This window comes from Balaenoptera ricei, chromosome 9, assembly GCF_028023285.1.
Source record: "Balaenoptera ricei isolate mBalRic1 chromosome 9, mBalRic1.hap2, whole genome shotgun sequence".
NCBI classification, from domain to species: domain Eukaryota; kingdom Metazoa; phylum Chordata; class Mammalia; order Artiodactyla; family Balaenopteridae; genus Balaenoptera; species Balaenoptera ricei.
Genome location: NC_082647.1, coordinates 75,142,738 through 75,163,002, shown reverse-complemented (window position 1 = coordinate 75,163,002; position 20,265 = coordinate 75,142,738). Strand labels below are relative to the sequence as shown.

At 40.5% G+C, this 20,265-nt stretch overlaps 1 protein-coding gene across 2 annotated transcripts in view; it reads right to left on the bottom strand.

The window, feature by feature from the left end:
- The window catches only part of SP4 (Sp4 transcription factor), a 73,533-nt gene extending 69,113 nt beyond the window's left edge, over nt 1–4,420 (bottom strand). For both annotated transcript variants that reach the window (XR_009505070.1, XM_059933973.1), the window contains exons 1-3: nt 4,213–4,420; nt 3,663–3,799; nt 1,592–3,143 (exon numbers count right to left, since the gene is read on the bottom strand). Coding sequence is in view for 1 of the 2 variants with exons in the window: in XM_059933973.1 (XP_059789956.1) it covers nt 1,592–3,143; nt 3,663–3,799; nt 4,213–4,219 (1,696 nt within the window). In the remaining variant the exon portion in view is untranslated. The remainder of the gene's footprint in view (nt 1–1,591; nt 3,144–3,662; nt 3,800–4,212) is intronic.
- Between the last annotated feature and the right edge of the window lie 15,845 nt (nt 4,421–20,265).

Sequence of the window (20,265 nt, the reverse complement as noted above, 5' to 3'; positions counted from 1 at the left end):
AAGGCAAGATGAAATATAAATGAAATAAATTTTGCTTTGACAATACAAATTGTCATTCAACCCACCCAAAACAGACATTTTTCTGAAATACTTAATTTATTGTCAGTGTTTAGAAAAACAGTAGAAACAAAGCAAGGTAAGGACTGTAATCCACAGAAACACACATACAATTGTGCTGTAATAGTCTTAGGGGAAAACGTACCACACTCAAAACGCTCTTTGACTATGCTACTGTGCTGTCAATACAAGAGCCACTATCCATGTGTGGCTATTTAAATTAAAATGAAAGAAAATCAAGTAAAATTAAAAATTCAGTTCCTCTGTTGCATTAGTCACAATTTAAGTGCTCAATAACCACACGTGGCTAGTGGCTAACATACGGGATAGAACAAATATAGATCATTTCCATCATCACAGAAAATTCTGTTGGATACCTCTGGTTTAGAATCAACGGGTATCTAAATAAAACAAGTTACCTCTGTTCTTCTTAATCAGAGAGCTCTATTTGACAACTTCCAAATTTTAAATATATACATCTACTTTAGGTAGTAACTGTAAAACAAGAACCCTAGCATAATTTATCTGAAAGTTGTTTCAAGAAAGGTCATTCAAAAGTGATATGCTTATTCATTTCAGATTATCAAAACAGAAATAATTTAACTAAAGAGGTCTTAAAGTATCAAAGACACCAAAACCACAACTAGGTTTTCATAATCAAATGAAAAGTATTTAATTACTAGAAAACAAAAGGCATTAGATGAAAAAAGACTGGTCCAAAATGATTAAAATACTTAATAAGACTGGTTTTCCAAATACTTCAGAAGTATCTATTTACATGCATTAACAAATAACTGCTTTATAACTGATTTTAAAACGACCTTACTACAACAAATTCAAACCATTGACAGTTTACTGTCTGTTTTTAATTGCCTTCCACCAACTTCACACTAAAAACACCTATAAATAACATAACCATCACAGATTTTACTTAAATATAATTTTATAAGTGAAGGACTATTCACTCAAATCCTGGTTTTAGCAGAAAAGTAGACATAAAAGTTAATGAAACAATTTGCAACTCAAAATTATCTCTCTCAACTGCATCAATATCTAGTTTAAAACAACACCGTGTAATAAAACGCAAAAGCACGGGCAACAAGATGCGGAAGCATGAGGAGTAACATACAGTAGCATTAAAACTGTAACAGACTCATAACTGTATTATTTCAGCTTTAAACCTACTTTCCCTTAAAGAAAATATAAACATCATTTTGACTAGGGTTCTTTCAGAAAAGTTCAAGTTCAATCACAAAAAATTATGATTCTAATCAGAACGTTTTGCTCCGCAGAAGAATAATTTTATAAAACTCTCCAATGAATTTAACACATAAAACCTAAGGCTGAATAGTATAAATGTGAATGGGTCACAGTGATGATTACAGAGTCACGGTACTGAGTGTAATACTCCCGGGTATTTTAGTTTCCTTATGATTATCTGTTTACCTCAGAGGTTTACATCAAATCTGAGTTAGCAAGGAAAAACAATAACCAACCGTTAACAACCAGAGAGAAAAGATTGCAGTTGACTTACCTGCAACACTGGTGATTGTAACTGGAACTCCTTGCACTTGAACGCCCGCAGCACCCAGGTTGGCAACACTCACTGTCTGAAGATTAGGCACTGATGCAAGCTGGGCAGTATTCAAAGTTATTGGGGCGCCAGCAACAGCCACGGGAGCAATCTGAGCAAGAGTTGTGCCACCGCTTGAAGACACTGGGGTGATGGTTAATTGTTGGGATAACCCAGCATTCTGAACTTGCAAATTTGAAAGACTCTGAATATTCTGAACCTGCACAGTTTGCCAGCTGATTTGCCCTGAAGGTGTTAAAGTTGGAGCCCTGATAAGCACCTGAGTCGGATTTACTGCTTGAAGTTGAACATTCTGCAAAGGCTGCTGCTGGATGGTCTGAATCGTCTGCCCGGACTGGAGTTGAAATGACTGTGGTGGAATAGCCTGAATTATCTGTTGCTGAGGCTGTTGAATCTGGATCTGTTGCAAGATAGGCTGGCCTACAATTTGCACCTGCTGAAGAGAATTTGATTGATCCTGTGTATTCTGTATTCCATTAGACTGAAGCTGACTGGAGCTCTGGGCTTCAGACTCAGTAGCAGCAGGTGTCTGAGAATCTTCGATGGTGCGTTCAGAACTACTGGCTGATGTGCTTGCATACTGGCCCGTATCTGCTGAGCTCACTAACGTGTCACTGCTGCTCAGAGATGTTGATGCAGTGGTTGTGCAGGCAGTGGAGGAGGAGGGTGATTCTGGCATAGTACTGGCAGAAGCAGTGGTGGTGGGTGTGGGAACTAACTGACTCCCATTGGAAGTCCCGCCATCAGTAGTAGGAGCAGACTGGCCGACCTGCCCAGTCCCTCCTCCAGCGGCCACACTGTTTATCACTGGCAAAGCTAAAGTCACTCCTCCAATGTTAATTGGTAGGGTTGTTACAACTTGAGCCTGAGTACCAGGAAGGGTCTGTAATTGCAGTGGTATTGAGACACCAGGTCTAATTTGGACTGGAACTGTCTGATTTGCCAGGTTTTGAGCAAGAATATTCCCAGAAGCTGTCCTGTTAGCAGCTGTGAGTATAGCTTGATTATTACCTGCAGAAATGAGCTGAATTTGACCCTGCAAATCCTGTAGAGATGAACTACTAGTTGGATTGATTTGAATTTGCTGGCCTTCCACTGTTTGAAGTTGTGGAATCACTTGGTACTGTACACTACCACTTGGATTTTGTACTTGTATGACTTGAAACTGACCAGGGGAGGAAGAATTACCTGATTTAGTTTTTGTGGGAGATGCACTCCCGTTATTACTGCTGGAAGAACTAGATGAACTAGAAGCTGGTTGAGAAACGTTATTTTCTTTTGAAGCGGGAGGAGTGGAGGCAACAAGTTGCCAAGCGTTTCCAGCAAGTTGTGTTGTTACCAGTTCTAGCTGTTGTGGTTGATTTTGAAGTTGCACCAATCCTTGGCTTGGGTCTATAATGATTTGTTGTTGTCCAGTTGCTTGATTTTCACCAGGAGTCCCTATTTTGCTGCAAGTAGCTGCCAGTAAAGCCAGAGGAGAGGGCTGAGAGTCCTACCCAAAATGGGATGGTAAAGGAAAGGGGGGGGAAAAAAAGTGGGCGGATTTAGTGAAGGCCAGTAGCTGGGAGGGGGTTATTTATTTATTTATTTATTTTGACAGCTCTACATTTCAGAACTTACTCAGGAAGTGGCAAAAATCAAAATAAATATTAACAAAACCAATAAGATATAGGAATAAGGAAGCAGATCCCGCACTATAAAGTTTAAATAAAAGGACATTTCTAACAAACTTTCTTGAAGTGTTATTTTCCTAAACTCAAAATGCCCTTGGGAGAATACACACCTTTTTCTTACAGTCTGAGTTCGTTCCTGGTGGAATTTTAAACAGCGATATCCCAAACATGTGAAATCTTTATGAATTTACAATTTAACTTCCTCACTCTCAGAAAGATGCTTTGAGTGGATAAAACATTTTTATTCTGTTCTTCACTTCTGGGCATTTAAAGGGCATAACTCCCCTTTCCCCTTATGTTTCGTGATGAATTTTTTTTTTTTATATGTTTGCTTTTACCTGGGAGCCTGAGGTTTTGGGTTTTTTATTGTTATTCTCTGGCTCAGAGGTTTTCCCTCCTTCTGTAGCCATCGCCGCTGCCGCCGCCGCCGCCGCCGCCGCCGCCGCCGCCTCCTCCTCCTCCTCCTTCTTCTGATCTGCAACAAACACCCCCATACACGACAACAGGTTATTAGGATTATTATTATTCGCCTTCCCCCTCTCCTCTCCTCCCCCTTCCCCCGAACATTAATCTCCATAAACCCGCGATCCACGCACACCGGCAAGGGGTGGGGGAGAAGGAGGGAAGGGAGGAGGGGGATATCACAAAACGTGGTTTGAAACCCGACCCATCGGCTCCAGAGCAACACCCAGAAGGTTGTTCTCTCTCAGACATTAAGACAAAACACAACCCTCCTTCCCTCCCCCTGATTCCCTCCCTCCCTCCCTCTCCTCCTCCCCTTAAAGCATCTCAGCGGCCCCGGGGGAGGGGGGAGAACCGAGCAGGGTCTGGGGAGGGAGGGAGGGAGGGAGGCGGTGAAGGAGACCGAGGGGGGTGGAGAATACGTACCGCTCATCCCGCATTAACAGGACAAACCCTCAGACGGAGACACAGGGATAGAGGTGGGTGGGGGTGGGGGCGAGGCGGGAGGAGAGGCCGGTCCCGCCCGCCCGCGGTGGCTCGGAGGAGGCTGTAGCTGGCACAGGCTCTGCCTCTTTTTCCGCGAATGGCCGCCGCTGGGCTGTGGCGTAGCAGCTCCTCTCTCCGCCCGAGCCCTGCTGACTCGCCCTTGATTGACAGCGGCGGCGCGCCGCGCGGGCGGCGGCGCGGGCCGGGGGCGGGGCCAGGGCGGCGCGAGCCCGGCCGACTCCCCACCCCCCTCGGCCTCTCTCTGCCGGAGCCGCCGACTCTCCACCCCTTCCCCCAGCGGATTGGCCGCCGACCTGCCGGGGGCCGGGGCGCTGGGGCCGCCTTCTCTCCACCCCCTTTCTCAGGGTTATTCTTTCAGCAGCTTTTCTTTTCCTCCCGTGGCTACTCCGGCGCTCTTTCTCTCGGCGTTCTAGTTCAGGCGCGCTGCCGGTAGGCCCTCCATACAGCCTAACTTGTTGTCTCAGGATATCCCGCCCCCTACTCATTTCCCAGCGCCCTCCCCTCAAAAGCCGGCTCCAGCATCCCTTGGAATTGCCACGAAAAAAAAAAGCAGGGCTCTCGTTCAAGGGAAGCGAGAGGAGCGGACGAGGCAGCGTCCGCGCCACCGACGACTCGGCGAACCCGGTGAACTGCCCGCTGCCCCCGCGCAGGGAGCATGGCTTTCCTGAGGCGCATCCGGACCCGGGCGCCCTTTTTCCCTGGTTCGGTCCCCATTGGTTGAGCGCCTAGATGACGCGCGCTGAGTGGTGGGAGAAAGAGGGCGGGGCGCTGCCGCAAAGGCTGTCGGCCCTTGTAGTTTGCTGTGGCCGCAGCGGCCCCTCCAAGGCACCGCCTTCCCTCCCGCCCCCGACCGAGGCCTGGCAGCCGAACGGAAAGCTGCCCGAGGGGGCGGTGGCGGCAGGGCGTGGCCGGGGCCGAGTGGGAGTTGAACTGAGCGAGGGGGAGGGGGAATGGGTGTTGTTTGCCTGGGCCTATCCGCCGCGCAGAGCTGCCCAAACCACCTCTACCACCGCCTCCTCTGCTCCAAGCCGCTCCCCACAGGGCGAGCTCACACCCGGAGCGCTCGGCGATTGAGCGGGTGGCGGTGTGGGGAGGCGGGGTTTGCTGTCCTCCGGGTTTGAATGAACCCGGCTTCTTGGAGCGGCGCCTTCGCCTTTCCTTTCTTTGCTCACCTCCCTCCCTCAGGCCCCGTGTTTCAGATCCGAGGCCTGCTTTCCCTCAGAGAAAGATCTTCCATTTTATTTTTTGTCTCTGGCTGGCTGCTGGAGCAGAGCAATGACCCGCCCTCTAAGGTTGCGTTGGGTTTTGCCGAATAGCCCGCGTGCTTGTCGGACTTCTCACTCGATGGGTCTCATAAGATTCTCGAGTGGAAGAAAAGCGCAGCTCCATTTGGGCCAGCCCTGATCACGGTTCAGCATAAGCTTCTGGGCAGGTGGAATTCACATCTGGCTGCACAAAGCACTTGAACAATCTCCTGACCCAGCTTTCCTCCAAAGTCCTGAAGTCAGGATGATGCCATGCAATGTGATAATCGCCTGATTAAATGTACCAAAGGTGGAAGTGAATTGCTAATGTAAACACTGGCCTTGGGGACTAGGCGCCCTTACACACCGAGGCTCACAGCCATCCGCTCCCTTTTTACATGGGCTCCACACACAGCCTTGAGCGTTTTTCTCTCATGCCGGAGGCCTTACATGCTGCAAGGGTGAGGAGGTCCCAGGTGCTGCATTTGACTGGCATTTCCTTTGCTTGTTAAAGTAATTGCAATATTGGCTGATGACAAAGCCAGCAGTGCAGCAAGACAAAGCAATTCGAATAAAGAATTAAATAGTATTGTCTGCCCCTTAAAAAATGAGCCTAAGATCCGTAATAACCTGCTTTTTCCCCATCATATACAATATAGAAAGCTCAAAAGAGCTTCTTGCATTTACAGATATACTGTCTATCCTCCAGTCCTTTTTTTTTTTTTTCCCCCCCAGTTCACTATGATGAATGAAGGAAGACATTTTGCAGTCTTATGAATTGGGGCATTCCTTGTAGTTTTTCTTATCTTACAAAACCTGCCTCAGAGGGGCAATGTCACTGGCTCTGAACATGGGTTAAAAAAAGAACGTGTATCCATTCAGTGTGGATCTAAAAAGTGTCCTAAATATTCTGCACCCTATAGATAAGTGGTAATACTAGTAATTCGTGAAACATAGTGTAGGGGAGGAAAAATCATTTTTCCTCTACCCTTTTGAGTTTTTAGCTGAGATGCCCCTCCCCCCAGTAAATCAAAGATTAACAAGAGAAAAAACCATGTTATTAACATGTATGCCTCAAGTATACATGTGAGATATCCACAGTAAAATGAATAACTCCTTAAGGTGTCTTAGAATTCGGACTTAAATATCATCTTAGGGGAGAAAAAATAATTTTTAGGAAGGATGAATGGGCCCATAGTGAAACAGTTTGTGACAAAGTTGTCTGGGTGTGATATAGACTTTAAGTCCCTGTGTTAAGAGTCAGTCTATCCTGGTTGATGAAACCTGGGGCAGGTGACCTAAATTAATCACTTCTCAGGCACCATCATTTTATGTATTTAACAGAAGGTTTATCTAGATAAGATAGTTCCAAAATTACAGTCATTCTTACCCCACCTTCCTAAGTTAAGCTATATACCATCTATACTATGATTTACTTAATGTTTTTCTTTAAACCAATTTACCTTATTTCTAACATAATTAATTTAAGAAGTTGATATCACCATGGAAGTAGAAAGCCAGTATCATTTGCCGTAGAGGTAAGTGTAAATATAAATTCAACAAAATTCTCAGCCTCAAGTCTTCGAGGGTGGTTTCTTCCCAGAGGATTCCTTCCTACATGTATATTGGCCATAGAACAGCGGCTTTCAAACTTTTTTAATCATAACCCACAGGAATAAATATAGTTTATATCATTACCTGATACGTATACACACACACACACACACACACACACACACACACAGGAAATGAGCATTTTTATTCAAACTATTTAACAACAACATTGAGCACTGACAGATCAAACTCTGCCTTGATGCTTTAACAGTATCCTAGAGGCCGCCAGCATTGCCCTGGTAGATGCTGAGGAGAGCTCCAGAGGGGTGAGGAAACAATGTTGGGTGTAGGGAGGGGACTTGGACACTAGTTATTTGTTCAGCGGTAACAGCTTTTGGAGACATATCAATATGTATTAGTTGAATATCAACGAATTATGTTAACTGAAACAAAGCTTCAAGAAAAAATCGTCTTCCTACTCTTCCCTCTCTCCTCCCTTTAAAAAAGAAAAAAACTGTAGGAGCAACCCAAAATTTGGGATTTTTTTTTCTCCCTCCCACCTTTGTGGAGCAGAAAGTTCTTATTTCTAATTACACTGTAGAACAAGTCTAGAATCTAGGTAGATTTCCTGTGCATTGCTCTGCATACCTAAATTAACTCCCAGTCTACATTTGGAAGAATCTGCTGGAATTTTTCACAGGTTTCTTCCAGATATAAGCTATCTCCTGGTCCCCACTTTCTAGGACCTGGCATTTTTCAACTGACCATTCATTCATTCAGTCAACAAGTCTTGAAAGCTCAGGTAATCATACTGAAACCACAATGCCCCCCCCCGCCCCCCACTCCCCTGCACCAGTGCAAGCCCTTAGCCCTTTGAGGGCAAAAGGCCAGGGCTTTTAATTCCCCACAATGCTAAGGATACACTTAGTAAGACTTTACTAAATATGTTTATGAATGAATGTAATAGAAGCAGTTCCAGAGAATACTTAATAGTACAGGAGAAGAAACTAGGCCCAGACATAACAGGTGCCTTGAATGGAAAAAAGGACCAATTTTGAGTGTCTCTATCAGCAAGCTACTTGTTGAAATAATTGTGAAACGGCTTCATTTTGGCTTTAGGAAGCAGAAAACAGAAGTTCTGGAGAAGCCACAAAACAGAGAAAGATCAAAGTTTAACATCCACCTCTGCTCCAAAGTGTATTAACTGAGAGTATAGCCAACCAGGAATTAGATACAAGCTCAGTGAACATATTTCATTTAGGACAGTAGCTTCATTTGTATGTCTAGGAGACCATGCATAATCCCTATCATAATAAAACCCTGGTAGTTTACTAAATTATACTAAAAAAAAAAATTCCTTAACTACCAACAATAACTGTTTTCAAAAAGCAGAGAAAGTTTTAGAAATTTAATTGTAATATAATTGGGACCCAGATATAAGGCATTATATATTGAAATAGGTAAAAGAGGTGACTGTACATGTGTAGGCCTTTTAAGAGTTACAAATAATGTTTGTAACCAACACTGTCAAGTAGTAAAGATAGACTGTCAGATTGCTTATATTTCTCCAGCAAGAGTTGATAGCATTACTGTTCCTCATATTCACGTAGGTCTTTCATGGATTGTTCATGTACTTCAGAAGATTTATTGATAATTCACAATTTTTAAATGAATAAAGTTTATGATTTTAACCCAGTAACATTTATTGTTAATTCATAGAACATAATTAATAGCTATTGGCAGTTAATGGGACATAGTATAAACACCTATTCAACATTTAAATCAATTTATGTAAGTAAAGGAATATTATGAGGCTCATTGTTGCCACAGAACAAAAGATATTTTGTCACTGTAGAAGTTGAGACATAGATAAATTAATTTTCTTAAGACTATAGGTAAAATTACTGATTAAATATCTTTAAATATAGAGCACAAATGCCTGGTGTGTTTGCAGTTGTAACTTTCCAAAGCATGCCGATTCCATATGCTCAATTTATTATGTTTTTTGTTAGTAAAGGAATCTCACATTGGATTTTTGTTTAAAGAGCATAAGCACTGGAATCCAACACTTGGATTTAAATTTTCGTCTGCTAATAAAAGTGCAGCCTTGTACAAGTGACTTTATCCCCTCTGAATCTCATTCCTTCATCTATAAAATGGCAAAGATGATAATATTACCATCTCATTCCTTGTCAAGAATCAAATGAGATTAAAAGTTCTTAGGATAGCGGGGAGACCTTCAAGATGGCAGAGGGGTAAGACGTGGAGATCACCTTCCTCCCCACAAATACATCAGAAGTACATCTACATGTGGAACAACTCCTACAGAACACCTACTGAACGCTGGCAGAAGACCTCAGACTTCCCAAAAGGCAAGAAACTCCCCACGTACATGGGGCAAAAGAAAAAAGAAAAAACAGAGACAAAAGAATAGGAACGGGACCTGCACCTCGGGGAGGGAGCTGTGAAGGAGGAAAAGTTTCCACACACTAGGAAGCCCCTTCACTGGTGGAGACGGGGGGGTGGTGGGGGAGAAAGCTTCAGAGCCACAGAGGAGAGCACAGCAACAGGGGTGCAGAGGGCAAAGCAGAGAGATGCCCGCACAGAGGATCACTGCCGACCAGCACTCACCAGCCTGAGAGACTTGTCTGCTCATCTGCCGGGGCAGGTGGGGGCTGGGAGCTGAGGTTCGGGCTTCGGAGGTTAGATCCCAAGGAGACGACTGGGGTTGGCTGCGTGAACACAGCCTGAAGGGGGCTAGTGTGCCACAGTTACCAAGAGGGAGTCTGGGAAAAGATCTGGACCTGCCTAAGAGGCAAGAGATCATTGTTTCGGGGTGCGTGAGGAGAGGGGATTCAGAGCACCACCTAAACGAGCTCCAGAGACGGGCATGAGCTGCGGCCATCAGTGCGGACACCAGAGACAGGAATGAAACGCTAAGGCTGCTGCTGCTGCAACCACCAAGAAGCCTGTGGGCAAGCACAGGTCACTCTCCACAACTCCCCTCCTGAGAGCCTGTGCAGCCCGCCACTGCCAGGGTCCCGTGATCCAGGGACAACTTCCCCGGGAAAACACATGGTGCGCCTCACACTGGTGCAATGTCACGCCGGCCTCTGCCACCACAGGCTCGCCCCGCATTCCATACCCTTCCCTGCCTCAGGCCTGAGTGAGCCAGAGCCCCCGAATCAGCCGCTCCTTTAACCCCATCCTGTCTGGGTGGGAACAGACGCCCTCAGGTGACCTAAATGCAGAGGCGGGGCCAAATCCAAAGCTGAACCCCAGGAGCTGTGCGAACAAAGAAGAGAAAGGGAAATCTCTCCCAGCAGCCTCAGGAGCAGCGGATTAAGTCTCCACCATCAACTTGACGTAGCCTGCATCTATAGAATACCTGAATAGACAATGAATCATCCCAAAATTGAGGCGGTGGACTTGGGAAGCAACTGTAGACTTGGGGTTTGCTGTATGTGACTGCCTGGTTTCTGGTTTTATGTTTACCTTAGTTTGGTAATTAGAGTTTATTGTCATTGGGAGATTTGTTTATTGATTTGGTTGCTCTCTCTTTTTTTTAATATATAGATATATATATATATTTTTTCCTTTTTCTCTTTTTGTGACTGCGTATGTGTATGCTTCTTTGTGTGATTTTCTCTGTATAGCTTTGCTTTTACCATTTGTCCTAGGGTTCTGTCTTGTGTTTTTTTTTTTTTTTTTTTTTAGTATAGTTTTTAGCGCTTCTTATCATTGGTGGATTTGTTTTTTGGTCTAGTTGCTCTCCTCTTTCTTGCTTTTTTCTTTTTTTTAATACTTTTTAATTTTTAAAATGTTTAATAATTTTTTAAATTTTTATTTAATAATTTTATTTCTTTTTATTTTCTTTCTTTCTTTCCTTCCTTCCTTCCTTCCTCCCTCCCTCCCTCCATCCGTCCCTCTCTCTCTCTCTCTGTCTCTCTCTGTCTCTCTCTTTCTTTTTCCTCCCTTTTCTTCTGACCCGTGTGGCTAACAGGGTCTTGGTGCTCTGGCTGGGTGTCAGACCTGTGCCTCTGAGGTGGGAGAGCCGAGTTCAGGACACTGGTCCACCAGAGACCTCCCAGCTCCACCTAATATTAAATGGCAAAAGCTCTCTCAGATATCTCCATCTTAACGCTAAGACCCAGCTCCACTCAACAACCAGCAAGCTACACTGCTGGACACCCTATGACAACCAAATAGCAAGACAGGAAAACAACCCCACCTATTAGCAGAGAGGCTGCGTAAAATCATAATAAGATTGTAGACACCCAAAAACACACCACCGCACATGGTCCTCCCCACCAGAAAGACAAGATAGAGCCTCATCCACCAGAACACAGGCACTAGTCCCCTCCACCAGGAAGCCTACACAACCCACTGAACCAACCTTAGACACTGGGGACAGACACCAAAAACAACAGGAACTACGAACCTGCAGCCTGTGAAAAGGAGACCCCAAACACAGTAAGTTAAGCAAAATAAGATGACAGAGAAGCACACAGCAGATGAAGGAGCAAGGTAAAAACCCACCAGACCAAACAAATGAAGAGGAAATAGGCAGTCTACCTGAAAAAGAATTCAGAGTAATGATGGTAAAGATGATCCAAAATCATGGAAACAGAATGGAGAAAATACAAGAAACGTTGAACAAGGACCTAGAAGAACTAAAGAGCAAACAAACAGTGATGAACAACACAATAAATGAAATTAAAAATTCTCTAGAAGGGATCAATAGCAGAATAACTGAGGCAGAAGAACGGATAAGTGACCTGGAAGATAAAATAGTGGAAATAACTACTGCAGAGCAGAATAAAGAAAAAAGAATGAAAAGAACTGAGGACAGTCTCAGAGACCTCTGGGACAACATTAAACGCACCAACATTCGAATTATAGGGGTCCCAGAAGAAGAAGAGAAAAAGAAAGGTACAGAAAATATTTGAAGAGAATATAGTTGAAAACTTCCCTGATATGGGAAAGGAAATAGTCAATCAAGTCCAGGAAGTACAGAGAGTCCCATACAGGATAAATCCAAGGAGAAACACGCCAAGACACATATTAATCAAACTATCAAAAATACAAAGAAAAAATATTAAAAGCAGCAAGGGAAAAACAACAAATAACATCCAAGGGAATCCCCATAAGGTTAACAGCTGATATTTCAGCAGAAGTACTGCAAGTCACAAGGGAGTGGCAGGACATACTTAAAGTGAGGAAAGGGAAAAACCTACATCCAGGATTACTCTACCCAGCAAGGATCTCATTCAGATTTGATGGAGAAATTAAAACCTTTACAGACAAGCAAAACTAAGAGAATTCAGCACCACCAAACCAGCTTTACAACAAATGCTAAAGGAACTTCTCTAGGCAGGAAACACAAGAGAAGGAAAAGACCTACAATAACAAACCCAAAACAATTAAGAAAATGGTAATAGGAACATACATATCGATAATTACCTTAAATGTAAATGGATTAAATGCTCCCACCAAAAGACACAGACTGGCTGAAAGGGTACAAAAACAAGACCTGTATATATGCTGTCTACAAGAGACCCACTTCAGACCTAGGGACACATACAGACTGAAAGTGAGGGGATGGAAAAAGATATTCCATGCAAATGGAAATGAAAAGAAAGCTGGAGTAGCAATTCTCATATCAGACAAAACAGACTTTAAAATAAAGACTATTACAAGAGACAAAGAAGGACATTACATAATGATCAAGGGATCAACCCAAGAAGAAGATATAACAATTTTAAATATTTATGCACCCAACATAGGAGCACCTCAATACATAAGGCAAATGCTAAGAGCCATACAAGGGGAAATCGACAGTAACACAATCATAGTAGGGGACTTGAAGACCCCACTTTCACCAATGGACAGATCATCCAAAATGAAAATAAATAAGGAAACACAAGCTTTAAATGGTCCATTAAACAAGATGGATTTAATTGATATGTATAGGACATTCCACCCAAAAACAACAGAATACACTTTCTTCTCAACTGCTCATGGAATATTCTCCAGGATAGATCATAACTTGCGTCACATTTCAAGCCTTGGTAAATTTAAGAAATTTGAAATCATATCAAGTATCTTTTCCAACCACAACACTATGAGACTAGATATCAATTACAGGAAAAAATCTGTAAAAAATACAAACACATGGAAGCTAAACAATACACCACTTAATAACCAAGAGATCACTGAAGAAATCAAAGAGGAAATCAAAAAATACCTAGAAACAAATGACAATGAAAATACGACAACCCAAAACCTATGGGATGCAGCAAAAGCAGTTCCAAGAGGGAAGTTTATAGCAATACAATCCTACCTCAAGAAACAAGAAACATCTCAAATAAACAACCTAACTTTATACCTAAAGCAATTAGAGAAAGAAAAACAAAAAACCCCAAAGTTAGCAGAAGGAAAGAAACCATAAAGATCAGATCAGAAATAAATGAAAAAGAAATGAAGGAAATGATAGCAAAGATCAATAAAACTAAAAGCTGGTTCTTTGAGAAGATAAACAAAATTGATAAACCATTAGCCAGACTCATCAAGAAAAAGAGGGAGAAGACTCAAATCAATAGAATTAGAAATGAAAAAGGAGAAGTAACAACTAACACTGCAGAAACACAACGGATCATGAAAGATTACTACAAGGAACTTTATGCCAATAAAATGGACAACCTGGAAGAAATGGACAAATTCTTAGAAAAGCACAACCTTCTGACACTGAACCAGGAATAAATAGAAGATATAAACAGACCAACCACAAGCACTGAAATTGAGACTGTGATTTAAAATCTTCCAACAAACAGAAGCCCAGGACCAGATGGCTTCACAGGAGAATTCTATCAAACATTTAGAGAAGAGCTAACAGCTATCCTTCTCAAACTCTTCCAAAATATTGCAGAGGGAAGAACACTCCCAAACTCATTCTGTGAGGCCACCATCACCCTGATACAAAAACCACACAAAGAGGTCACAAAGAAAGAAAACTACAGGCCAATATCACTGATGAACATAAATGCAAAAATCCTTAACAAAATACTAGCAAACAGAATCCAACAACACATTAAAAGGATCATACACCATGATCAAGTGGGGTTAATCCCAGGAATGCAAGGATTCTTCAATATTCGCAAATCAATCAATGTGATAAACCATATTAACAAACTGAAGGAGAAAAACCATATGATCATCTCAATAGATGCAGAAAAAGCTTTCAACAAAATTTAACACCATTTATGATAAAAGCCCTCCAGAAAGTAGGCATAGAGGGAACTTTCCTCAACATAATAAAGGCAATATATGACAAACCCACAGCCAACATCATTTTCAATGGTGAAACACTGAAACCATTTCCTCTAAAATCAGGAACAAGACAAGGTTTTCCACTCTCACCACTATTATTCAACATAGTTTTGGAAGTTTTAGCCACAGCAATCAGAGAAGAAAAGAAATAAAAGGAATCTAAATCAGAAAGGAAGAAGTAAAGCTGTCACTGTTTGCAGATGACAGGATACTATAAATAGAGAATCCTAAAGATGCTACCTGAAAACTACTAGAGCTAATCAATGAATTTGGTAAAGTAGCAGGATACAAAATTAATGCACAGAAATCTCTAGCATTCCTACACACTAATGATGAAAAATCTGAAAGAGAAATTAAGGAAACACTCCCATTTACTATCGCAACAAAAAGAATAAAATACCTAGGAATTAACCTACATAAGGAGACAAAAGGCCTGTATGCAGAAGATTATAAGACACTGGTAAAAGAAATTAAAGATGATACAAATAGATGGAGAGATATACCATGTTCTTGGATTGGAAGAATCAACATTGTGAAAATGACTCTACTACCCAAAGCAATCTACAGATTCAATGCAATCCCTATCAAACTACCAATGGCATTTTTCACAGAACTAGAACAAAAGATTTCACAATTTGTATGGAAACACAAAAGACCCCAAATAGCCAAAGCAGTCTTTAGAAAGAAAAACGGAGCTGGAGGAAACACTCTCCCTGACTTCAGACTATACTACAAAGCTACAGTAATCAAGACAGTATGGTACTGGCACAAAAACAGAAATATAGATCAATGGAACAGGATAGAAAGTCCAGAGATAAACAAATGCACATATGATCACCTTATTTTGATAAAGGAGGCAGGATTATATAATGGAGAAAACACAGCCTCTTCAATAAGTGGTGCTGGGAAAACTGGACAGCTACATGTAAAAGAATGAAATTAGAACACTCCCTAACACCATACACAAAAATAAACTCAAAATGTATTAAAGACCTAAATGTAAGTCCAGACACTATAAAACTCTTAGAGGAAAACATAGGCAGAACACTCTATGACATGAATCACAGCAAGATCCTTTTTGACCCACCTCCTAGAGAAATGAAAATAAAAACAAAAGTAAACACATGGGACCTATTGAAACTTAAAAGCTTTTGCATAGCTAAGGAAACCATAAACCAGACTAAAAGACAACCCTCAGAATGGGAGAAGATATTTACAAATGAAGCAACTGACTAAGGATTAATCTCTAAAATTTACAAGCAGCTCATGCAGCTCAATATCAAAAAAACAAACAACCCCATCCAAAAACGGGCAGAAGACCTAAATAGACATTTCTTCAAAGAAGATATACAGATCACCAACAAACACATGAAAGGATGCTCAACATCACTAATCATTAGAGAAATGCAAATCAAAACTACAATGAGGTATCACCTCACACTGTTTAGAATGGCCATCATCAAAAAATCTACAAACAATAAATGCTGGAGAGAGTGTGGAGAAAAGGGAACCCTCTTGCACTGTTGGTGGGAATGTAAATTGATACAGCCACTATGGAGAACAGTATGGAGGTTCCTCAAAAAACTAAAAATAGAAGTACCATAGGACCCAGCAATCCCAGTACTGGGCATATACCCTAAGAAAACCATAATTCAAAAAGTGTCATGTACCACAATGTTCACTGCAGCTCTATTTACAGTAGCCAGGACATGGAACCAACCTAAGTGTCCTTCGACAGATGAATGGATAAAGAAGATGTGGCACATAGATACAATGGAATATTACTCAGCCATAAAAAGAAACGAAATTGAGTTATTTGTAGTGAGGTGGATGGACCTAGAGTCTCATACAGAGTGAAGTAAGTCAGAAAGAGAAAAACAGATACCGTATGCTAACACATATATATGGAATCTAAAAAAAAAAAAAAAAAGGTTCTGAAGCACCTAGGGTGAGGACAGGAATAAAGATGCAGACGTAGAGAATGGACTTGAGGACACAGGGAGGGGGAAGGGTATGCTGGGACAAAGTGAGAGATTGGCATGGACTTATATATACTACCAAATGTAAAATAGATAGCTAGTGGGAAGCAGCCACATAGCACAGGGAGATCAGCTCAGGGCTTTGTGATCAGCTAGAGGGGTGGGATAGGGAGGGTGGGAGGGAGATGCAAGAGGGAGGAGATATGGGGATATATGTATATGTATAGCTGATTCACTTTGTTATACAGCAGAAACTAACACACCACTGTAAAGCAATTATAGTGCAATAAGAATTTTAAAAGAAAAAAAGAAAAAAGTTCTTAGGATAGTGTCTGGCATGTGGTAAACTCTCATCAAATGCTACCTATGATTTTTATCATTATTATTAATATTATTGCTAAGATACATTAGTTGCAACAAGCCAAACCAGAGGTATATAAATAACTAAAAATTCTGTTTTAACCTACCTCTATTCCAAACATTAAATTTACTACTAATAACTGATTGGCAAATACTTTCTCACTTTTATCTGGCTTACACAAATTTATAATGTGTTTTATAATTTGTTAATGTAAAATTTGGTACACACACGCACACATACTTGAACATACAGATGTATTTATGCAAAGTTGCTTTTTTTAACCGTAACATATAATGGCCATATCTCCAGGTCAAAAAATATAAATCAAAATCACTATTTTTGTAGAATTTACTACTCTGTGGTATGGATATATTTTATTCATAAAATTATCCCTATTAATATTCACTCAAGTTTGTACTGTTTTCACCCTACCATAAATAATTTGCAATAAACTTACTTGTACTGCTACTTGCAAATATATTCTTTTATGTTAGCATTTTTATTTTAGTGGAAGGATTTCCAACAGTGGGATTACAGACACTAAGTGCATGCATATTTAAAATTTTAATACATACAGTAAGATTACTGTACAAAAAAGTAATTTTATTTCACATATTTCCCTGGTAAGTATGAGTGCTCATTTCCCTATAATTTCACCAGCACTGATTATTCCTGACCTTGTAAATTATTGCAGATCTGATGGGTGAAGAGTGTATTTATCTGACTGCTAGCTTGAGCCTCTTTGCATTTGCTTAGTGGCATGTGATTTTTACTGCAGCAAATTGCTCACTCCTACCCTTGCGTCTAATTTCCTATAGTATTATTTGCCTTTCTCTTATCAATCAAGGAGCTCAATGTATATGATAATATTAAGCCTTTGTTTGTCATTTGTATGGCTAAAATATTTTTTCCAATCTATTCTCTTTGGTATTTTTCCATGTATTCTGTATAATATACCCTGAACCCTATTTCATAAAGATAATATCAACCTAAATTAATGCTTTTCAGAGTTCATTAAAATATCATTATATACAGGAATAAGGTACCTTTTGTACTGTCGAGGTTGAATTGTTTTCTCCACTAGAATAGGACTAGATTATTGTCTCCCCCCCCCCCCACCCTACTCCTCCATACTCCACCCCTCCCCTGTCCCTCTACACCCATAATCCTAAATGCCTGGCAGAGTGCTTGGACCATGGTAAGCATTCAGTACATATTTATTGAGTCAATGAATTTTAGAGTTTCAGTGCATGATCTATACAAATAAAATTACCCTGTCACAGCACAATTGCTGGAATAATTTTTTTCATATCAAATTTGGAAGATATTTGGAACGGTCTGAAATAAAACATAGACTATCAAATTCACCAGCAGTGAGGGTAGAGGCATGTATACCTGAGGGAGCACCCCACATATTATAAAGAGTCATTCTCCCTAGCAGCTGCAGGCATTGATTTTTAATGATGGTTGTAGATTCTCTCAAATATCCTGAGGGCAGGTAGTAATAATATTATTCAGATCTATTTCCTTATTTAATTGATAACAATTTTCACAAGGACCTGAATCATACGTAATAAAATAGTGAAATTTAAATTTAAAAATGAAAAGGGGAAAACAAATATGACCACCAACAGTGTCAACAGATTATGTTTCATCTGAGTTTTAATTCTGTCTCCAAGCTTCCTAGCGCAAGAGCAAATAAAGAAACACGATTGGCTCTATACTTCTCATTATCAGAAAGTTGAAAAATGCCAGTTTCTCAGAGAAAAAAAAAGCTCTTCCTAACTCCAAAAACTAATAGCTATTTTGTAAATGTCACTTGCATATTAGGTCTGTAATTTGCCATTTCAGGCATTTTAAATGTTTGGAAAAATTAATTATATTAAATTTAAGAATATGGTTTGAAATATTTAAAGAATTTAAATTAATTTCTTATATGAGATTTTTAGAAAATTTTCATATGTTTATTTTGAGATTAATAGAGCATGAATCAAATATCAGGTAAAAGTAATTTTCTTATTTTATTCAAATACTTCTAGAGTTAAAATTGACCAAGAAGATTTGAAAACTGGATATGAAGCCATGAGAAAAAAAAATTGTGAGTTTAATTAATTCAATGTTAATTAAAATTCCAAAAATCTATAAATTTATTGTTCCAAACTGTCCAAAAGGCTCCCTTGGACATTTAAAACACTCATACTAACACTCTTAAGATAACTAAATGAATCAACTCAAAACCAGGTATCTAAGAATTTCTCTCAATGCCGAAGATTTTAGTTTTTAGGTTTTAGTTTCAGTCCTTCTTTCTAATATCAGAGCAATTATATACTGAGGCTACTCTGTTTTGTGATAACACCAAATCCTGAGTCTAAGTATATTACCCCCCAAACAGGGCTCAGGAGAACAAATGGCCATTTTATCTAAGAGTGAATTCAAAGTTTAAAGATATGGTATAAACCAAGTTCTTGGATTGGAAGACTTAATATTGTTAAAACGGCCATACTACCCAAGGCACTCTATAGATTCAGTGCAATCCCTATCAAAATACCAAGGGCATTTTTCACAGAACTAGAACAAATAATTTTAAAATTTGTATGGAAACACAAAAGACATCAATAGCCAAAATAATCTTGAGAAGGAAGAACAGAGCTGGAGGAATCACACTCCCTGACTTCAGACCATACTACAAAGCTACAGTCATCAAAACAGTATGGTACTGGCACAAGAGCAGACACATAGATCAATGGAACAGGATAGAGAGCCCAGAAATAAACCTATGCACATATGGTCAATTAATCTATGACAAAGTAGGCAAGAATATGCACGGGAGAAAAGACAGTCTCTTCGATAAGTGGTGCTGGGAAAACAGGACAGCTAATGTAAAAGAATGAAAGTAGAACATTCTCTAACACCATGTACGAATATAAACTCAAAATGGATTAAAGACGTAAATGTAAGACCAGACACTGTAAAACTCCTAGAAGAAAACAAAGGCAGAACACTCTTTGACATAAATCGCAGCACTATTTTTTTAATCCATCTCCTAAAGTAAAGGAAATAAAAGCAAAAATAAACAAATAAGACCTAAACAAACTTAAAAGCTTTTGCACAGCAAAGGAAACCACCAACAACATGAAAAGACAACCTACTGAATGGGAGAAAATATTTGCAAATTATATGACTGATAAAGGTTTAATATCCAACATATATAAACAGCACACACAACTCATTATCAAAAAAACAAACCGATTAAAAAATGGGCAGAAGACCTGAATAGACATTTTTCCAAAGAGGAAATGTAGATGGCCAACAGGTACATGAAAAAATGCTCAACATGGTTAATCATCAGGGAAATGCATATTAAAACCACAATGAGATATCACCTCACATCTGTTAGAATGCCTGTCATCAAAAAGAACACAAATAACAACTGTTGGCAAGGATGTGGAGAAAAGGAAACCTTCGTACACTGTTGGTGTGAATGTAAATTGGTGCAGCCATTGTG